The 20,968-nt window shown below is 45.5% G+C and overlaps 1 protein-coding gene across 8 annotated transcripts in view; it reads left to right on the plus strand.

Annotated features, from left to right (window-relative positions):
* The window catches only part of dysf (dysferlin, limb girdle muscular dystrophy 2B (autosomal recessive)), a 61,374-nt gene that overhangs the window by 22,425 nt on the left and 17,981 nt on the right, over positions 1-20,968 (plus strand). For 5 of the 8 annotated variants that reach the window (XR_015111914.1, XM_086198197.1, XM_086198198.1 and 2 more), the window contains 10 exons: positions 3,802-3,983; positions 4,122-4,262; positions 4,897-4,926; positions 5,014-5,049; positions 5,408-5,449; positions 6,427-6,528; positions 6,923-7,084; positions 9,633-9,801; positions 9,882-9,955; positions 14,452-14,511. Coding sequence is in view for 7 of the 8 variants with exons in the window: in XM_086198197.1 (XP_086054323.1) it covers positions 3,802-3,983; positions 4,122-4,262; positions 4,897-4,926; positions 5,014-5,049; positions 5,408-5,449; positions 6,427-6,528; positions 6,923-7,084; positions 9,633-9,801; positions 9,882-9,955; positions 14,452-14,511 (998 nt within the window). In the remaining variant the exon portion in view is untranslated. The remainder of the gene's footprint in view (positions 1-3,801; positions 3,984-4,121; positions 4,263-4,896; positions 4,927-5,013; positions 5,050-5,407; positions 5,450-6,426; positions 6,529-6,922; positions 7,085-9,632; positions 9,802-9,881; positions 9,956-14,451; positions 14,512-20,968) is intronic. The other 3 variants (XM_086198202.1, XM_086198203.1, XM_086198201.1) reach the window with 2 other exon arrangements.

Here is a 20,968-nt window from a genome sequence, read left to right on the forward strand (position 1 = left end):
CAATCTTTAATTTTTCATGATTATTAAAATGTAGTTAATATTACAAGAATTGTTGAAAGCAGATGGACGCACTTTTTTCTGCCTGAAAATGATTTTTCTGCTTAATTGATTTCCTGTGGCATAAATATTCAGCGTCACACTTCCTGTTCTGTTCTGTGCAGTAGACAGTTTGTACGGCCTTCAAGTTCTTATTCTTTATTGGTGGAATGAAGTAGGAAGTGTCATGTGAGGGACTCAAGTTTTGGATTCATATTTAATACGAAGAAGGATTTGATTCCTCTGGTTTCTGAAAACGAACCACAGAGTTTGACTTCTGCTCTGCAGTTGGATGATCACAAATGACTGAGTGTTCATGTGAAGCAGATCTGTGCAAGCACGTCGTTGCATCTCTGGCTGAGAGGAAGCAGCTGCCGGGTCGATGCCCAGTTTTTATGACAAATAACCATAAAAACGTAAAAATATAACAATTTGATGGTGAAAAAATAAAACCAAACTGTGTTTATAGATGTTGCTGCAGCGTGGAGAGGAGACGAAGAGGGACTAGTCAGAGAACCTCGAATATAAAAACAGACGGAGAGAATGGGCACGCACGCACGCACACACACACACACACACACTCTCTCACACACACACGGGAAGAGGAGAGTTGATGGATGAGCTACCATTGTGTGTTAATCAGGAGATGCATGGCGTCTGGGCGGCCATGATTAAAGACAACAGCACTTATCAAAGAGTCTCGTTTTCTGTCTCTGACTGGCACATGTGGGCAAAATGTGGTCCTGGGACCAGAACTGGCTCCCAGACCATCCCGGTATGGCCCACAGTGTCCCCTCCAAAAAACATTTCCCCAAATTTGCAAAAAGGTATTGTTATGCTGATGAAATTCTATGCGAATGATCTCATTGAGTCTGTGCTGCTGTTAAATGTGATTCCAACAGAGGGCGCTGTCCACATTTAGAGCAGACTAAGGCCTCACGTCGACGATGTCAGCTCAGCCTCAAAAACTCGGAATATGAAGGTTTTAAACCCCGTTTGATCGTCACATTTCAATAAAAGACTAAAAACATCAAGAGGAAGTTAGCATGTCAGGAATGATGCATGTTTTTAGTCCAAGAGGAAGTTAGCATGTCAAGGATGACGTATTTTTGTAGTCCAAGAGGAAGTTAGCATGTCAAGGATGATGTATGTTTGTAGTCCAAGAGGAAGTTAGCATGTCAGGAATGATGCATGTTTTTAGTCCAAGAGGAAGTTAGCATGTCAAGGATGATGTATTTTTGTAGTCCAAGAGGAAGTTAGCATGTCAAGGATGATGTATGTTTGTAGTGCAAGAGGAAGTTAGCATGTCAAGGATGATGTATGTTTGTAGTGCAAGAGGAAGTGGTCTTTTCCAGGCCTGAATGCAGTTGTTGGCAGTGCTAAGCGAATGTTAGCTTATGAAGGAACTACATCAGGGTCACATGACTTCAAGGTCACCACCACAAAGCTTCAGGCTTCTTGTGTTTCCCCTGATGACCTTTCATGACCTCCACGACCTCTGTAGGCTCCTCTAGACTCTTGTTAACAACCAACACTGTCTTGGAGCTCGATTTCCGTCAAATGTGTTGGTTCCTCAAAATGAGTCCAAGTCAGCCAACTCTTTGTTATGTGAGCTTCTGTTTTGTTTATTTCCAAACAAATGTGGACGGCCCAGAACTATCTTTGTTTTGGTTCTTGCAGTTGGGCCGCGTTTTGCTTTCTCTGCAATTACAAGGGTTCGCTTATAAACAGACCAAGGTCACGAGGGAGAGGTGGTCTTGCACCGGTAGTTTTGGTCTGTACCAAATTTGTACTTCCACAGGCACCCAAACAAACCACACCAGTGGTTGAACCCACCAGGGTTCTGTTAAAATCTGAGGTATGAAAGGTACCTTAAAGTAAACCAGAACAGAACTTGGACTTTGGACTGGAAAGTCCAAAACTGAGTCCATCAAGATAGTTGAAGAGTCAAAATGAAAATCATTAGAGTCCAGTGTTCATTGTGTTTATGTAGCACGAATGCAGACACACATGCGCGTGCGCGCACACACACACACACGTACAGACAAACCTCGCTAGGCTATTTGTATTTCTGTTTATATGAGCTAATGGACTGTTGGGAATGGACGATAATTGAATGGGTCACCATGGGTGGCGTGTCTGTACTGTGTATGTATGGGTGTGTGTGTGTGTGTGTGTGTGTGTGTGTGTGTGTGTGTGTGTATACACAGTGTGTCAGTCCCAAGGTTAATTGAAGGCTGGTGGGAAAATGCAACTTAGCTCCTGTTTACTCTGATGCTAACAGCTCCGCAGAGACTCTTTACTCGGCCCGCAATAACAAACTATTCACTCTGTTTGTGTGTCACTGTACATAAATGTGTGTGTGTGTTTTATGTACATGTCCATACTTTTAAGTTGTGTGTGGAACAACAAACTTCTCTCAGCAGCATTCCCAGCCGTTTCTCTCAAACTCAACATTCCCAAGCTGATGATGTCACTGAGTGGGAGGCTGAGATGGTTTAGACACACTTCCATGCATTTGTGCTATACCTGTGAGGACCCGCATGTCATTGAGGGCTTTATATTGTGGGGCTCAGTTTAAGAAAATTAAAGAAGGAAGGTTGGAATCAAGCTTCCAGTCCTCTGCTGTTTGATGTTTCTCTATATTGACATCCCTGACACACTTTCACTGGTGTCTGTTTACCTGAAACTACCAGGCCACTTGGTGGAAGGGGGTTTTTCAGTATGTGAGAAACACCTTTTTAACATGAGCATTGATGGAATTTTGCACTATGCAGGTGCTGAGCTTGTAAATAAACGTTGGTAGAGGGGCCAGATTTATGAGACGTAACAAAAACTGCCACCTTTGACAGTGGCTGCGGTGGCTTTGGTGGTTTTGGTGGCTGCCGTGGCTTCACTGGCTGCGGTGGCTTCACTGGCTTCACTGGCTGCGGTGGCTTCACTGGCTGCGGTGGCTTCGGTGGTTTTGGTGGCTTCACTGGCTGCAGTGGCTTCGGTGGTTTTGGTGGCTGCGGTGGCTTCACTGGCTGTGGTGGCTTCAGTGGCTGTGGTGGCTTCACTGGCTGCGGTGGCTTCAGTGGCTGCGGTGGCTTCAGTGGCTGCGGTGGCTGCGGTGGTTTTGGTAGCTGCGGTGGCTTCACTGGCTGTGGTGGCTTCACTGGCTGTGGTGGCTTCAGTGGCTGCGGTGGCTTCAGTGGCTGCGGTGGCTTCAGTGGCTGCGGTGGCTTCACTGGCTGTGGTGGCTTCAGTGGCTGCGGTGGCTTCAGTGGCTGCGGTGGTTTTGGTAGCTGCGGTGGCTTCAGTGGCTGTGGTGGCTTCAGTGGCTGCGGTGGCTTCAGTGGCTGCGGTGGCTTCAGTAGCTGCGGTGGTTTTGGTGGATGCGGTGGTTTTGGTAGCTGCGGTGACTGGTGGCTTCCATGGCTGCGGTGGCTTTCGAGTGTTTGACTCTCAGCAGAATCATGTAAAACCACTTCTCTGATATTCATAGAAGCCGATGGAGGTGTGAGGCGTAGGCTGAGGAAGAAGCCATTTAACTTGGGGGTTGATACGTCCGTGTTTAAGTTCATCAGAAGGTTGCAAATCCATGAATCCAAACTTCAGTTTGCTGTTTGGCTGATGATGAGCTGTTCATCACTCAGTGTTGCTGAATCATAAAAGCTCCTGTATTTTCCTCTTCTTCTTCGTGATCATCTTTTGTAGGTTTTGCCTATTGACATGTTGAACATGCGAGTTATGTTGTGTTTGTCGTGGTTGTCCCTTTCTCAGACCCCTACGCCATCGTGTCCTTCCTCCATCAGTCCCAGAAGACAGTGACTGTGCGAAACACCCTCAACCCCACCTGGGATCAGACACTCATCTTCTACGAGCTGGAGATTTTCGGTGACCCCGAGGCTATGATGGCGTCTCCTCCCAATGTTGTGGTGGAGCTCTACGACCAGGACACATACGTGAGTTTGTTGTCTGTGTGGGCTTTTTATGACCTCCACCAAAGAGGCCATTGTTGTTTGTCCTTTGTCACCTATGACATGGAACGTCTTGCTCTTCAACCTCGTGACCTACTGGATTTTTTCCTCTGTGATATCCAGGGTGCGGATGAGTTCATGGGCCGATGCGTGTGCCAGCCCACCTTGATCCAGTCCCCCCGCCTGGCCTGGTTCCCGATTCACCTCGGAGACAAACACGCCGGAGACTTGCTGGCCGCCTTTGAGCTCATACGCAGGGAGAAGGTTCCTTAATAGCGCCGTTCTCCTCCAGCCTCTTTGTTTCTGCTCATAAATGCATGTTTTTGTGATTTCAGAGTCTGTTTGTCACGGCTGGTTGTTATTAGACGTTGATGCGACGAGTGATGAGAATTCTGTCAGAACAATGTCCACATCTGACAGCTGACTAGACACTTTGTTGGTTTTAAGTTGTGTTTTTAAGTTACCAAAATCCCTCTGAGCATCTGGTGCCAGCGTCGAGGTCTGCTAATAATTTGAATGATTGCACAACACTGGTAGATGTTGATAACTGGTTGGTTTCAAGTTCAACATTTGACTTTCATGTCAGACTGAATTTTAAACTCAATCTGATTTTAATTCTCAACTAAAATTGCAAACACATCATGACATACAAAAATATTTTAAAACACTCAAATGTGTCAAGAACAAAAAACATAAACACCTTCTCATCATCAAAACTCCAGAATATCTGCTCAAAAAGTTCAAGATGATTAATTTGACTGTCAGCACATCTGAACGTTCTCCTCCAACATTTTTCCGCCGTCTGCTGAGATCACGCGGTACAGCTGCTGTACCTGCGGGTCGCGTCAGGCTTCATCCTTAACACGGATTTCTAACGTTCATCTGTGTCTGTGTGCAGGCAGCAGTTCACCGTGTCCCAGGTCAAGAGGTCAGCTGACCGTTTCTCTCTCTCGTTTAATTTTTTTGCTGATTTTACGCATTGTCACCATCCCCAATCTCTCTCCGTCTCTCTCAGGGAGACATCCTGACCTCCAGCCATGTCTTCGATGAGGTAACTCTATTCAGACATTAACGTTGACGTAACTTGGTTTAAAACAAGAGATCAGAGTTCCGCTGCCCAGCCAGCAGGAACGTGGCCTTCCTCTGCTAATGTTTGATGACGAGAGTGAACTCGACGTTCTGTCGGAGCCGAAGCGTGAAAACCTGCAGAATCAGCAACAGTTTTCTCTGGTGATAAGGGACCTCCTTACAGAGTGAACACTGCTCATCGCTGCATCGTGTTGATGAAAACTGTGTGTTCTCAGTTTTTTGCATTTTCTCCAGAGAACGTGCAGAACAGCGAGCCTCGAGGTGGAAGTTTGTCTTCTGATCTGTTTCTGCTTTTCTTTTATTCTTTGTTGCCTCCTCAGTTAATGTTTCCAGGATTCCTCTCAGAAAACCTGCAGCAATGGGTACAAAATGGAGGGGCCCTCCACCAGGCTCAGTGGCCCCTCCCCTGACCTCCTCCATGTTCCCATGCATGCACACCCACCGACTCCATTAACGGCGCTCAGTTTGAACAAACACGTAAAAGTCATTCTTAACATGGATTTAAAAAAGAAGAAAATAATTACATTTTTATTTGAACATCTTATCTTTTTTGTTTATTTTAAGAATGACTTTTTTAAGTTCAAAGGACTTTTTAACTTTGCATTTATTTTTATTTTTGTATTTTTTATGGAAGCCCAGAGAGGACATGGGTAGAAGTGATGCCTTTATGGTGAATCTTCCTCGTGGTGGCGCGGCAGTTATTAGTCACCTTTGACTAAACGAGCTCGGCCTTTTGTGATGTCACTGCTGAATAATTCATCCAAGTATGGTGTGAATCTGGAACTGACGCACGAGGGAAGGTCAGCTTCAAATTATTTCAATAAAAAAATAAAATCTCAAAATAAAATTTCTGACTAAAGTCATCAGCACCACAGGAGCATGATTAATTAGCACGTCGCGCTGCCCTGGTGGCCATAACCGTTTACGTCCACCGGCACGATGACGTATCTTGTTACAGTGGAATACGACAGAACTACAAAAATGATGTATTATAAACAAATTGTTCAGTTCATCGTCAACTATCATTAAAAACTTCTCATTTATTGTTCCACGTCATGAGAAAACATGAACGATGTCCTCTTCAGCCTTCAGTGATGGTTTTGTTTTGTCAAAAACACAGAAAACATTTTTCTCATCTTAATTTTCGCAACTCTATGACTTTTTACTCAAAAACTGAATTCAACTAACAGTCTTTGATTTCGTTGCTGCCCTGACAAACGTAACGTGGCCGGCTGAAAACAAAATGGCTGCATGTGTCGTCCTTGTTTTGTTTTTTTTCTTTTTTTGCCTTGTGTCTCTTGTTGATGACCTCATCCTTACTCTGTTTTCCTATTGGCAGCCGGAGGAGTCAGACCTTCCGCACCCGCCCCCTCAGAGAGAACCCAACGTCTTCATGGTTCCTCAGGGGATCAAACCAGTTCTGCAGAGAACCGCCATCGAGGTATCACCGCGTGGTTCTGGTTCTGTTTACTTTCACCTCACAAAAAGACGTCAAGATCACAGTGATACAGAGTAGTTTTCAAAACCCTGATTCCTTTTATGTATTAGTATCAGACTGTACTTACAGTACTGAAGTCAATGTACTTGTTTACATTCCACCACTGTATTCCCCTTCATTGACTCAGTCAAAATAATCATAAAAGTATAAATGGGCTCATTATAATGAAATGACTTAATCACTACAACGTAGTAGGACACAGGATGTTAGCTTCCTCTGCTACAGCTAATTTGCCCACAACAGTAATACTCCTAAAGTTGAGATTTACTGCGTGTTTCATGGACTGATGCAGTAATACAGTGAAAATGTTTGAGTGAAGCTTCCCCTCTTTGTCCAGATCTTAGCGTGGGGCGTTCGGAACCTGAAGAGTTTCCAGCTAGCTAGCGTTACCTCGCCCAGCCTGCAGGTGGAGTGCGGAGGCTCCGTGGTCCAAAGCTGCGTCATCCGCAGTGTGAAGAAGAAGCCCAACTTTGACATCAACACGCTCGTCCTTGATGTGGTGAGAACACGAATGTAATCAGCGGCGAGGCCCGCCAGCTGTGATGTGGCTTTGCTCGGGTCATTTATCTTCATCAGTGGAGCCACAATAACAACGCTTCTCCCCCAAAAAGTCTTTGTTTGTGTAGAAGCTGCAGATGATTCTAGTTCTGCTCCAGTTCCACCACAAAGAGAATTTAATTCAGCATCAGAACTGTAAAGAAGGAGGGTGGGGAACATGTCTACCATGGTCTACTGTATGTTACTAATGCAGGGCGGAGGGTTTAATCATGGCTATGGCTGCAGTACAAGTACTGACTGGATCAGTGCAGGACGGGGTCCAAACACTGGGACACTCCTGACCCACAAATGAACCCCGGCAACAAAAAGTTGAGGTTTTCTGTCTGACATCAGTTTGAAGAAGACACTAAATTTGAACTCCTAGTTGAAGGTGCAAGTATGTTTTCTATCTTGATGAAGGTACAAGTGAGAGTACACTCAAAATTCTGATTTATACTAGTACAAATATATCCCTACCACGTCTGCCTTGATCTTTGACTAGCAAAACCTTTTTAGTCCATCTGTGGTGGCGAACAGCTACCTTGAGATGATAACTTCCTGAAGGACTACAAAAATACCTCATCCCTGAGATGATAACTTCATGAAGGACTACAAGAATACCTCATCCCTGAGATGCTAACTTCTTGAAGAACTGCAACAATGCCTCATCCTTGACACGCTAACAACCTGAAGGACTACAACAATATCTCATCCCTGACACACTAACAACCTGAAGGACTACAACAATACCTCATCCCTGAGATGCTAACTTCTTGAAGAACTGCAACAATGCCTCATCCTTGACACGCTAACAACCTGAAGGACTACAACAATACCTCATCCCTGAGATGCTAACTTCTTGAAGAACTGCAACAATGCCTCATCCTTGACACGCTAACAACCTGAAGGACTACAACAATACCTCATCCTTGACATGCTAACAACCTGAAGGACTACAACAATGCCTCATCCTTGACACGCTAACAACCTGAAGGACTACAACAATGCCTCATCCTTGACACGCTAACAACCTGAAGGACTACAACAATACCTCATCCCTGAGATGCTAACTTCCTGTTGGACTATAACAATACCTTATCCCGGGAGGAAGTTAGCGAGCTGGTAGTGTATAAATCCTTGTCGCTCTTTGAAAGAACAATCCTGACGCTGCCTGTGAACCAAACCAAGCTGAAACCAGAGGTGCCACTCCAAGACCTGAAAGTCTTCACCTCACCTCAACTCCTGCGTCGCCCTCTCAGTTGTTATGATATGGAAAGTTTCTTCACTCGGTCGTTTATTTTAATCAATCCAATCACAACAGTCAACGCCAGGTCATTTGTTATTCAAATGTAAAACTGTCTTCCGAGAATATATTTCCACTGAACGTACGGCGGTGCCATTACATTCCACCAAAGTGTTTTCCTATGAAAACCTAAACTGAAATATGGAAATATGAAGCACACTTTTCCAAATGCCGGCTCCAGAACCGGCTCACAGAGTTTATTGTTAATAATATTAAGTTGATCACCTCGCTGTTTTATTATGGCAGCTTTAACTAGAGGATGGAAATGTTCACATAGTTTTCCTGAGAATACAGAATCCCTGCTCCCTGCAGTTGAACGTTAACATGATTAAGGTCTTGTGTGTTGACCACCGCTAAAGTGTGACTCTCCCGAGCGGACTGTGGAAATATGTTTTTCCCTTGAATTCAGATCCAAGAATTTAATGTTAACAATATTAAGGTCTTAAGTTGAGTGCGTAAGTGTTTTCGTGTGCCATGGGGGCATAAGAAAATGTCAAGTACATACTTTCCTTGAGTAGAACCCTTTGAAGGGTCTAGTGTTCTACGCGAGAGTTCACCTCAGCTTCATTCAAGCAGCTTTGAAGCCAGAGAGGTCAACTAGATGATGGGAACAGGGATTTTTCACTTCCCGATCCCATGTGGAGCTCTGGACCCTCAAAGTAACAGAGGCAGACCCCCAGCACAAGACAGACCTCGCATGAAATTAGTAAATGAATACACTGAGGGAACAGGTTCTGTCTTTAGACCTGAAAATAACCAAGTAGGTTAGCTAGTTACGCGGTACGGCGTCTCCACGGCTCCGTAGACTCTCTCTGCACTCTGTGACTATAATTCAGGTTGTCAAGTGTGACACGCAACAAGTGTCGGTGAGGCTTGATGACAGCCGGCGGTTCTGGTGCAGGCTGAGCCAGACTGTCATGTAAACTAAATATTTGTTCTGGTGAAGGTTCTTTATCTTAATTCAAAGCAACGTTCTGGTTCTCCTCAACAAGATCAGATCAATGGATCCAGTCGTTGCTTCTTATAGGCCGGAGGGTGAAGGTGTAACTATACCCTGATTGGATGGTCACAAAGGCGTGACCAATTAGCTTCAGACAGTCACCTGCCACGGCCAATCAGCATCAGGCGAGCAAGTGGCATGACCAATAAGAGTCAGGCGTCAGGGAGCGCGCTGCAGCCAAAGGTCACGCTTCCTTCTCCTCCTCAGAGGCTTCCCTGTGATGACCTGTACATGCCGCCCATCGTCATCAAAGTCATCGACAACCGCCAGTTTGGGAGGAAGCCAGTGGTGGGTCAGTGCACCATCCGGGCTCTGGAGGAGTACCGGTGCAGTCCGGAGGAGGACGGCGTGGAGGAGGAGGTGGATAACGGCCGGGGTGAGACACACAGACATGGGTCGGTGTTAGCGCAGAGATGCACGATTGGTTACCAACGTCTGTGTGGTGTTTGTACGCAGGTCAGATGCCTCATATGATCAGCGGGGATGTTTTGATCGACATTGATGACCAAGAGCCGCTCATACCTGAACAGGTAGAACCAATGTAGTCTGGTCACCACGGCGACATCGCTCCCTTAACACTTATCATCAGCATATTCCACAGAAAGAACCGTTGATGGACTGAAGCAGAGGTGTTGTGAAAATCCAACCAAATATTCAGCTGTTGTTCCATTTGAAAATGATTAAAAAAAACAAAAAACATTTTGCTAACCTATGCTAAAGCTTCCCACCCACCACCATTATTTGTGCTAAGCTAACTGCCGTGGGTCTCAACTCCCTGGAGGCACGACTCTGTGTTCTCTGTCTCTGAAGGCGATGGACAAGAAGAGACTTTCCCTAAAAAGTTGTTCCTTTGTCATCTAAGCACCAACGTGGCCTGAGAGGAGCTAAATTGGAGTTCGTTGGAAAGTAGTTTGCCAGGCGTCCATCAGGAGGACAGAAATGTACAAAGAGGGACAGAAAGAAGGAAAAACGAGAGCAAGCAGATACAGAGACAGAGGGAGAGAATGTTGATTGGCCAGCAGCGCGGGACTTGTGGTCTCTGCGGCAACCACGGAGTACAGAGGCGGTTGCCATGTCATCATGTCAGAACATGTTTATTTATGCTGCTGGTGCCACTAAACACACAGAAACACACGTAGGCTGCTTACACATACACCCGCACGCGCGCGCACACACACACACACACACAGTGGAAAGACCAGTGTTTCAAACTTGTCCTTTCCACGTATCACTTCAAGCACACGAGCACCGAGCAAGCCCAGCACTACAGGGTCTCATTAGTCTCTAAAGTGTTGGAGGCGTAACTCAAATAGAACCAGTCACCTCCCTGCACATCGGCGGTTTTGCTAGTCAGAGGGAACACATTTTTGGGAAAGTCTCTTTTGTCCTTCCTCCCCAGGGTTAGACAAAAAGATAGAGCCCCATCTCGAGAGAACTGAGACCCACGCTAATTAGCTTAGCACCATGAAGGGTAGTGGGTGGGGAGTGTTAGCATAGCTCCGTTATAAATCATCATCAAATAGGCTTTTCAAAGCAGTCTTTGCAGCATTAATGTAACGAGGGTCCTGTGCAGTATTTGTAACAAATTCTAGAAACAGTCGTTCGTCCTGTCCTGACTGGGTGGAGTGATTTCATGCAGCAGCTCTAGCCCGCCAGGGGCTGCGTGGCTCAGAGGTAGAGTGGTCGTCTAGCAACTGAGGGGTCGCTGGTTTGATCCCCACTTCCCCCAGTGACCATGTCCAAGTGTCCTTGTGCAAGATACTCCTGATGGCCCTGTGATGGACCAGCGACCTGTCCAGGGTGAACCCCGCCTCTTACCCAATGTCAGCTGGGATAGGCTCCACCCCCCGGCCCTTAACGGATAAGTAGTATAGAAAATGGATGGATGGACCTCTAGCATTCCATCGTACTTTGAGTTAACACCTTGAAGCTGACTTTGTCAGCATGAACCTTTGTTGCAGAGTTCTAGACCTTGAACATTGTGCTAGCTAATCGGCTACGAGTTAGCTAAATCAGCATTGCTAACCCTGTAGCTCTCTAAGTGTTTCTTTGCATGAAAGTGCAGACAGCAGTCTGTGTGGAAACGTGGCATTCGACTAAGACATTTTAACAGTTTTGCTGTCAGTGCATCAGTCACTTGTAATCAGCGACAGAGGTAGTCGAGGGTATTAAATGTCAAAGAGAAACAGAAGAAATGTGAAGCTCAGTTGTGGGGACATCGCGCAACCATTGGTTGGTAGCATAATGCTAGCATCTTAATTCTAGTAGTAGCATTTACACTCAAAAAACATAGACACTGTCCATTATAGAAGATACTGAACATAACAAGAAAATCTCATAAATTTTTGATCCGTTTTGGCAAGAATCCCAAATCCATTGTGACAATGCAGTTGTTTTTTGGCACCAAGGAGACCATGGGGATGCTAACTTCCTGGTTATGGTGCAGGCAGGGAGCTGGTTGACGACGAAGACAAAGGGAACAGCTGAACCGTCCAAACCAAAGTCGAAATAGTCCAAACTGTCAAAGTATTCTTTTAACACAAACAAATAGCGTTAGCTAACATTTATCCTGAAGTGTAGTTGTGTCAAACCAGCGGCGGCCTGGTCTGGGACCAGCGGAGACAGCGTGGCAGCTCTTGGAAGACGCTTCGCTGTAATGTTTCACTCTCGCAGCTTTGACGCTAATAGGCTTCAACGTGGAAAACCACCGGTTTGGCTCCGGAAGACGACTGAAGTAACACTGAGAGACAGTCGAGCAGTTGTGATGTTTCGGGAAGGAATTCCAAGCTCGTGATTTCTGTCAAGCTGGCCTGTGTGAATAAAGGTTAAACCATTCAAGACTTCAGCTCTGGACCCTGGACTCACCGCTCCTTCTCTTTGTTTTCTTCCCTCCCGTCATCTGTTGTCTGTCTTTAAATTTTCCTCTCCTTGTCTCCACCTTCATCTCTTGTCCTCTACTGTATGTCTCTATTCATCTTTCCTTCTTTTATTTCCCATCTCTTCATGTCCAGTTTTTGTCCCCTTTGTTCAATTTCACTCATCCTTCTCCACTCCTCTTTCCATCCTTTGTCAGTTTTCCTTTCCTGTATTCCTCTAGTCTAACTTTCATCTTCTCGTCTTCACGTACTCACCTCATCTCTCCTTCTATCCTTTTTCTTTTCTCCTTGTGTCCTTCCTCCTCAGCCTTGCTCCTTTTCTCTACACATCATTCCTTCCTTTCCTCCACCTCCCCCTTCCTTCATCTTCATCCCTTCTTTCATACTTCCATCTTTTTCGTAGCTTTCTTTGCTTAAGTTGTCATCTTTCTCACACTTCTTTCTCTGGCCCTGATTCCTGTCCTCCCTCTGCCCCCTTTATTCTTTCATTACATCATCCCTTCTTCTTCTCCTCCTCTCCATCGATCAATCTTTAGTTCATTAAAAGCCTTCCTTGTGTTGGTCTCCTCCTTCCCCATTGTTGTGGTTCATTAACCACTCATCCCACCATCTTTAAATCTTCTTCTTTCAATTAATTTCTCGATGTCGTCGCTCTTTGTTATCCTTGAAGCCACAGGCGCCACTAAAGCTCCTTTCATAGCGACACACACTTCAGCTATTCAAACCCACAACATTGATCTTATAGAGACTCTAAGAGGTCAAAACCACAGAACTGAACAACATGGGACCGTCTTTTAACGGCTCTTACCTCAGACTTTTTCCCTTCTGCCCTGATCCAAACGTGGTTGTCTTGTTGTGTTTGAAGAGGGCGACATTAAGCATTCGGTGACGTGGTAGCACCCCAAAAATGTAGTATGCTGGCTTGTTTGAGTCCAAGTGGGGTGTTGAAACTGATGTCTGACATCTCCGCCCCCATGTTTGACATCCCAAACAACTCTGGATACAATAATGGCGAGGCAACAAGTGGATGAACGTGCGGCGACGGCTGCGTGCTTGTCGAGCCAGGATGGGTTCTAAGCAGCTCTGAAAGATGATGGAGTTCTGTGCTGGTAGAAACGAGAGCGTGTCGGACTCCACCAAGGAGAACGTCTAGTCCTGTGCTATGGTGCTCAGGCTTGTTCCATCAAGTTAACTTCCTGTAAACACTAGGTGGCGCTCTGACTTAAACTCAGCTTGTAGACGTCTTCTGGACTCCCATCAAAGATCTGACCATGTGACTGCAGTTACCACAGTGTCCTGTTCTATGATCAAATCTCAAACATGGCCGCCTCCTCGCAATGGTAACCTCTCAGTCTTCACAATGACTCATCACCAGGTTCTGACCGCGTCTCAGATCGTCTGGTCCACTCACAAAGAGGAGGACGCTAATGATTTTAAAACGTAATTTCCCTCTGCCACCAGGTGGCGCTGTGACTCATCTGACGCAGTGATCAGTGACCCCAGCAGTGACTTAACCAGCCAGGCCCTTAATTATGCATAACTTTAAGCTTTATTGTAATTTAAACTGCTGACTTCTCAAAAAAATACTATCTAAAAGTTACTTGGGAGGCCAAAGCCCTGTTTGGTAACTTTATGCTGTAAAGCCAGGCATTTTAACCTGAAGGTCTTGGGGGACGGACTCACGAGTGGAGCCAGCCTCCAGTGGCCACTGGAGGAACAGCAGTCTTGCTACTTTGACCTTTTGAGGTTTAACCACTTACTGTGCTTATATCGAGAGAGAGAGGGAGTTCAACATTTGGGTAACTGTCACCCACACGTGTTGAGGCGCTGACACTGATGCTCCGCAGCATCCTCCATGTTTGGATGCATCTTTGGCCCGCCCTTCCTGTCTTCATCCTCTGTTCCTCCATGTGCTCAGCTCCTCCGTGACCTCATGTAAACACTTTGTCGTGTTAATCTGAGCCCTGTCGTGCCTGATCACTGCTGTCTGCACCTCCCGGACCTCCCGGTAAATGTTTAATTGAAGCAAAACTGAATTTTGTGTGTCTGAGTCACTAATGTGTCTGAAAATGTATCTTTCTGTATATGTCTTTGATGCTAACGTTGTGGCTAACCAGCTAACGGTGTGTATTGTTGAAATGTGTGTCTAGCTTGCAGATGGAGCCGGTTCTGCTATCATTAACCTCTCTGCCTCTAGTTCCAGCCTGCATGTAGGTAACACACTCATCTTTTAACTCATTTCCTGAGGTTTCTGTCACTCATAGTTTTCTACTAATGGTGTTGGTAAGATGATGATGGTAACGAGTGATGTAGCTTTTTTGACTCCATAGATTCCAGTTCTTATCCAGCAGATATGATTCCAACTTTCTTTGGTATTTTGGGGCAGAGATAAAAATGAGAGTTTTCTGGATCCTCATGATTCATTCATTGTCTGCCTGTTGGTGTGGGGTTGGTGATGCAGGGTGCACATCAGATGTTTAGCTCTTTTAATTTACTTCAAAACTGATGAATACATTTAAGTAAGTATCTCTTAATTAGCTATTTCTGAAAAAAGATGAGCTGAAGTGGGCACAGTTTGTACTGGTGGAAACTTCTTCTCAACCAAATGTAGCGCTGTGTAAACACCATCCACTGCTGGACCCTGCACCATCATCACTGGAGGCAGACATGCCAGCCAGAAGACCATTTTTCAGCAGTAATTGAAACAAACTGGTGGAGAGAGTCAGGCACACAACTAATAAGCTTCTGAACATCTCTAAGTATAATTTAATTTTTTTTAAATAGCAATTTTTGTCCAGTTTGCCATGCCTTAGGATTTGGGTACATCCCTAAATATCTTTCTATACATGAAGCACTCCTGTGGGGTGCGCTGACAGATGTGTAACCTTTCTTGTCGACATTTGGCAAACTGCAGTAATATTCAGTTCTTCCCTGCTGAATTCACAGTTCCTTGTTTGCTCCTTGTGGTTTGGACTCTTACTGGTGGGCTACCCTTTGGTCCAGTGCTAGCATGTATCCTTCGCACCTGATTTGGAGGCCCGACTTTTCCGTTAACGATGTAATGCTGTGTAATTTCCCCCTGGAGATCAATAAAGTATTTCTGATTCTGAAAAGGTCATTACACTTAAAATATTCAAAGTGCATTCCAATTTCCGAAGTCCTCACATGGACTTGAGATCGCAGACGAAGCCCAGTCACGTCGGCAGTTCTTCATTTTATGGATCACCAGCCAATATAATTGTGTTCCAGTGCAGTAAACAGACTCCTCAGGTTCAAACCCACAACCTGCATTACTTACTGACAGTAGCAGAGATCTAATTTAGGAATGAAAGCCCTTTATTGATGAAGTTTATTTTAAGTAAGACACTGATGGATAACGCTGGCTGCAGAGAGATGAGGGCTGATCTGGAAGGAATGATTAAAAAAAAAAGGAAGAAAACAGTGCTTATGAAATGAGAAACTTTTTACATTTTGCTTTTTTGGTCGTGGGTCAGGAAAAAAAAAAGAAGAAGAAAGAAACCCTCCTACTAAAGAAATCAGGGTTTTACAGAGCGGCGCACACCGGGCCGTGTGGTTACGGAAGAAATCCGATCCCAGATTTGAACGAGAGACCGTGCGCCTTGTAACATTCTTCCATTTTATTTATCCAAGCCAGGTCAATTTGAAGACTATGCTTGACCCGCACCAGACTGCACACACACAAAAACACACATCCAGAAGTGCCCTCCCCCCTTTGCTCAGCAGTAATTGGGGGTGATTTCTTTCTCTCCAAACAAAGATATTTGTTTTATTAAGGGTCAGATATTGAAACCAGTCAAATTAAAGGCTTGGCTTTCTGTCTGGCTGCAGCCAAAGTCAACAGAGCTGCTATAGATCCTCTATACCACAACTCTCTCTAAGCAGACAGTTGCTAAAGGCCGACGGGGGGATGGATAAATGAGTGAGGGGTTAAGGAGAGAGAAAGTGACTAGAACAGAAGCAAAGGGAAGAAGAAGAAATGTGGGGAATAAGGGGGGAGACTAACATCTCATGGCACCAGAAAAAGCAAATCCTGGCTTCTTAATCTCGGGGTTGCGACCAAAAAAACGGGTCATGGGCGTTTGTCTGATGATTACCAGATTACCGCAGCAGTGTGCGTTGAGTAGAAGGCTTTCCAAGGCGGATCAGTCAGATTTAGTTTCAGAGTTGGAAATGTTTAAGAAGATCGGCTGTCGCTAACGTCATGGTTGCTCAACCCTCTGAGGCGCTGACCCCCCCCCCCCCGAGATATCCGAGATCTAACGTAGCTCAGATGGAAAATGAACATTTTGTGTCACCGTTTATTTGCCGCATCCAGGCTTGATGATGCCATTTGTCATGGATCAAACCGCGCGACATCTTTTCTAGTTTCTGTACTCCTTCCAGAAGGTAGTTGCGCCTGGAAAAAAAAGTCAAGTCACTTCCATATAGTGGGGTTTTGATGTCTATGTTGTTGACATGATTTCTATGAATTACACGCCCATTCCAAAATTAGTGGTTTCACACTCTCAAGACAAGAGCACTCCTGTAGTTGCAGGTACGTTTTTAGAAGAATATTTCCTCAGTGGTCCAGTTGTGACCTCAAAAGTTGATTGGTCTTCAAAATGCCAGAGGTGTACTTTTGACATATAGAGGGGGTAAAAAGTGAACTCAAGGGTCCAGAATTGTCTTTCAAAGAGGTTCAAGAATTTGCTCCGTTTTTGGGACACACTGGTACTTCTGTTTGTGGTGTAGGGATACAGTCCTTAAAACCGACTTGCAAACGTGCGTCTTACCTGGGTGCTGGATGTGGTCACCTCGGCTAAGGTAGACCTGCGTAAAACGATCTTTTCCTCCAGAATTATGTTGCAGCTGAACTCAACAACCAGCAGTCCCCGTCCCCCCCCCCAATCTTCAAAGTTCCACCTCAGAAGTGAAGGCAGAGCAAATTGAGAGATAATGTCCTGATCCAACCTTAAATGAATGAGTGAACCAATTAGTTGAAGGTTGGGTCATTTATTACATTGTACCGTCAAAACGGCTCGAGTTTATCACCAGAAGTTAGTCAGGATTGGTTAAAAGTACACTTTGAAAATGTTATACTTTGCTTCTAGCTCCATAAATCCTTCCTGGCTGCTGCAGAACCAGAGAACCTAACTGAAATGGCAGATGGCTGTGTGGCATTTTTGGAGGGTTTAAGAAACACATTTATGGGCCTATAATGACACCATGACCAGAAACAAGATGTCAAAATAGCTTACTAAATCATCATTGTTTTTCTTGTTCTGCTAATTTCAGCCTCACATTGATGTAAGACGTTAACCTCCAGCATCTGAGTGCTGCACATATTTGCTGCCCAGAACGACATCCAAGTGTAACCATGCACTTCTGGATGACATGGCTGCATTGCTTTTATAAGTCCACCATTAGCCTTGAGAGCCAGACTCTAGTATATTGGATACCGGAGGATTAACAATCCTAAATGTTATGGAAAAACAGACATCTGGGGTTGCTTATTTTGTGTGTCAGTCTGGCTAATGATCATTTGGGGATTTGCAGGTCAAATAACGTCTAGTTATCGAGTTGAAATCTTGGCTAAGATGGACGATAGGCTTTTTATCAAATGACTAACAGTGGTTTTTGGTGCCAAAGGTCTAAAAGCCAACTGTACAGTGTAAAGTTAGCAAAGATCCAGTTGCTCTGCTGTTAATGTGCAATAAAAGCAAATACTTGCAAAATATTGTCCCATAAAAGATTATGTACTAGCGACACGCTTGGCTAGCCAAACTCTGCTGTTAGTGTGCAGCTTAAACCACTTTTTTGATGCTTATTTTGAATGCTAACCACACAATTTGCTTAAATTGCTGGAAATCATCTTAAAGAAAATCTTTTAAAATGATGTGACCTACAGACAAGCACTGACCAGCAGTGAACTCAATCTCATGACCGTGGCGTGGGAGGCGGATGTGGAAGTAAGCACGCGAAAACCCGTGGGTGCTAGCATCAGTTGCCAGTACTTCTCTTAGGGGAGTGTGGTTTACTCGCTTTACCCGCCGGCCACCGTTACGTAGGCAGCGCAAGCAGCAAATGGAAAAGCTGTCAGGAACTGGATACACATTCAGTCACTACTATGTACCGTCAATCAGCGATCGCAGCAAAGACATTTATTTATGTGAAAATGCCACAGATTTTTACTTGAGGTTTGGTGCTGTGCCTCAAAACCACAGCGGAGGGAATGACAAAGCACACAAACAGCTCGGCTGAAACATCGATCCCTGTCTTTCCACATTCCTCACATTAACCAGTTTATTTTGGAGATACAGAGTGGGGTCAAAGAAAATCAGAGCAGATTTTGGGCACAATGGTCGGCTGCTTCCCCTCACAGCTTCCAGACGCCCCGCTAAAGTGTCCATTAGCAAGCTGCCCAGGCTGCAGCGCTTCACAGAATTGTGACCAAAAAATACAGCGCTCTTTCACCCAATTCAGAGTGTTTTTGATTCCATCCATCCCACAATGCAAGGGTGACTTCTAAAGTACCACCGAAGGCATGGTCAGAAATTAGCGCTTGCTAAGTGCAAAAGCAGGTCCATATTCAGTTTGTGGAGTTAACAGATTCGCTTGAGCATTTGATGCAGGAGCACCTCGGACAGTCGGGTACAGCAGGAGGCCTGGAACCTTGTGTTTTCAGTTTTCTCTGTCCCCGGGGCTCTGCAGCAGACACCTCTCCGCTTTGTCGTGCGAGCCAAACGCAGGCTGCTAGAAGCTGACCTGACCATCGCTGATGGCAGTCGATGAACCTGCGGCTGACGCTGCATCAGACCTCCCTCGCTGTAGCCTCGCTCCATAGAAGTTCAGTGCACTTAGAGCCATTTTAGCACAGGCTAGTTGTGACCACAGAAGACAAAATGGTCACTTTTCACCAGCAGTCATCCAATCATAATCCCAGCTGAGGAGGGGCGGGACAAGGACAAGTGAAGGGCAAGAATGGAGGAGCCCCCTGACGTTTTCCCGCTCACAAAATCATGGCAGGTCGTCTTCTCCTGAGTTCATCCAGAGCAAAGACAGGTGGAAGTACCTTTATATACCAATACTTTTACTTCCATTGGCATTCTGTATCCTAGCAACCAGATGCTGAGGCTCACCTGGCGCTTCGGTGGACCTTGGCTGTGGACTTTGCTCATCACAAACTGACGCCCACTGTTTCGATGGCGCCTGAGGAGCAACTTCTTGTTGGTACACTTTTGTCAGTCTTGATCTCTGAGTAACTGCTGGACGCAGCGTCCAGTGGCGCTGCTCTGACCTCTGACCCTGCCATGGAAGGGATTTCCCCTCAGATACGAGGCAGTTCCCTGCTCTTATGTAAATCCATTTGCTCAGCTCGCCGAGGTCTTGGCGGTGCCAGTCTGGTTTGGTTAGTCTGGCTTTGCCTGCAGGGCCTAATGATAGGCTGTAAACCACACCGACACCCTGAGCAGACCGCTGTCGGCGTGTGTGTGTTCAGTCCCTGAAGTGTGTCACTCCGATGGCACACATTTCGAGTGTCATTAATGCTTGGCAGCGTCTGCACTCAGAGGACACATTAAAGCACACCGGACGCCACACGTCTCCTAGTTATGCGCCACGTGCTGCCCTTTTCCATGCCATGCAGCCACTTTGGAAAAACGAGGGACGCCGTAGTTTTCCCCCTTCGGTGTGTGTGTGTGTGTGTGTGTGTGTGTGTGTGTGTGTGTTAGTGTGGGAAGTAGGAGAAAGGGGATTCTACACAGTGCCATAAGAGCACTTTTGTTCTGCACTCATGCCTACACACACACATACACACACACACACACACAAAGGAAAAAGTGGTGCATGCGTCATGCGTGTGTTTTAAGCTCCTCGGAGGGTTGAAGGTTGCAGGGCGGGGACGGGTCAAAATGAAATGTGGCTTTTTATGTTTGTGTGCGAGAGGGCAGGCTGGTAGTTTGATCTGTCCCCTTGGTTTTCCCCAGCTTTGTAGCTCCTCGTTGCGTCAGCACCATCGACTCGCACACTGTGAGAAACGACTCCAAAATTGATGGATGTCACTGCATCATTCTTGGGAAAATAAGTCCCCGATAAAAAACACACAACATGTAAAGATTCCTCCTATAATCCTATAAATCAAGTCCTGTCCAAACCTCAAAAACAAAGATATTTTATGCTCTGCATCAGGTTGACATTGTGAGCCTCTTGATGACTCATCGCAGCGACTTTACAGCCTTTACTTTCATGCCAGCAGTCATTTTGTAACAGAGGGGTTTCTTTTTGTCCCAAATGGTGCATGCTTCAATTTCAAATGACACGAAATTGAAAAGCTTCTTATGATGCGTTTTACTTTTGTTATTTTGGTCACGTTTTGGTGGCCAATGTGATGAAATCTGATTTCTGTCTGTCTTCTCGTCTTCATGCGTACGTTAGATGTCACAGTGGGTAAGCACACATGAAAAAAGTGACTGCTCCCCACACCCCCACCCTCCCATCAGGGTTTTCAATGGCATTTGTTTGTCTCTCAGCAGGGTTATGCAATAAGTAAAGGGTCAATGACATCGTCGCACAACGAGAAAAGAAAATTAGACCTGCTGTGGGAAAACACCGATAACCCTGGTGTGGTGGTGGTCGGTGGAGCTGCTCCAGCTGATTACAGTGATTACA

Source organism: Aulostomus chinensis, chromosome 24, assembly GCF_037954235.1.
Source record: "Aulostomus chinensis isolate RoL2024-O1b breed Wild chromosome 24, RoL_Achi_v1.0, whole genome shotgun sequence".
NCBI lineage: Eukaryota > Metazoa > Chordata > Actinopteri > Syngnathiformes > Aulostomidae > Aulostomus > Aulostomus chinensis.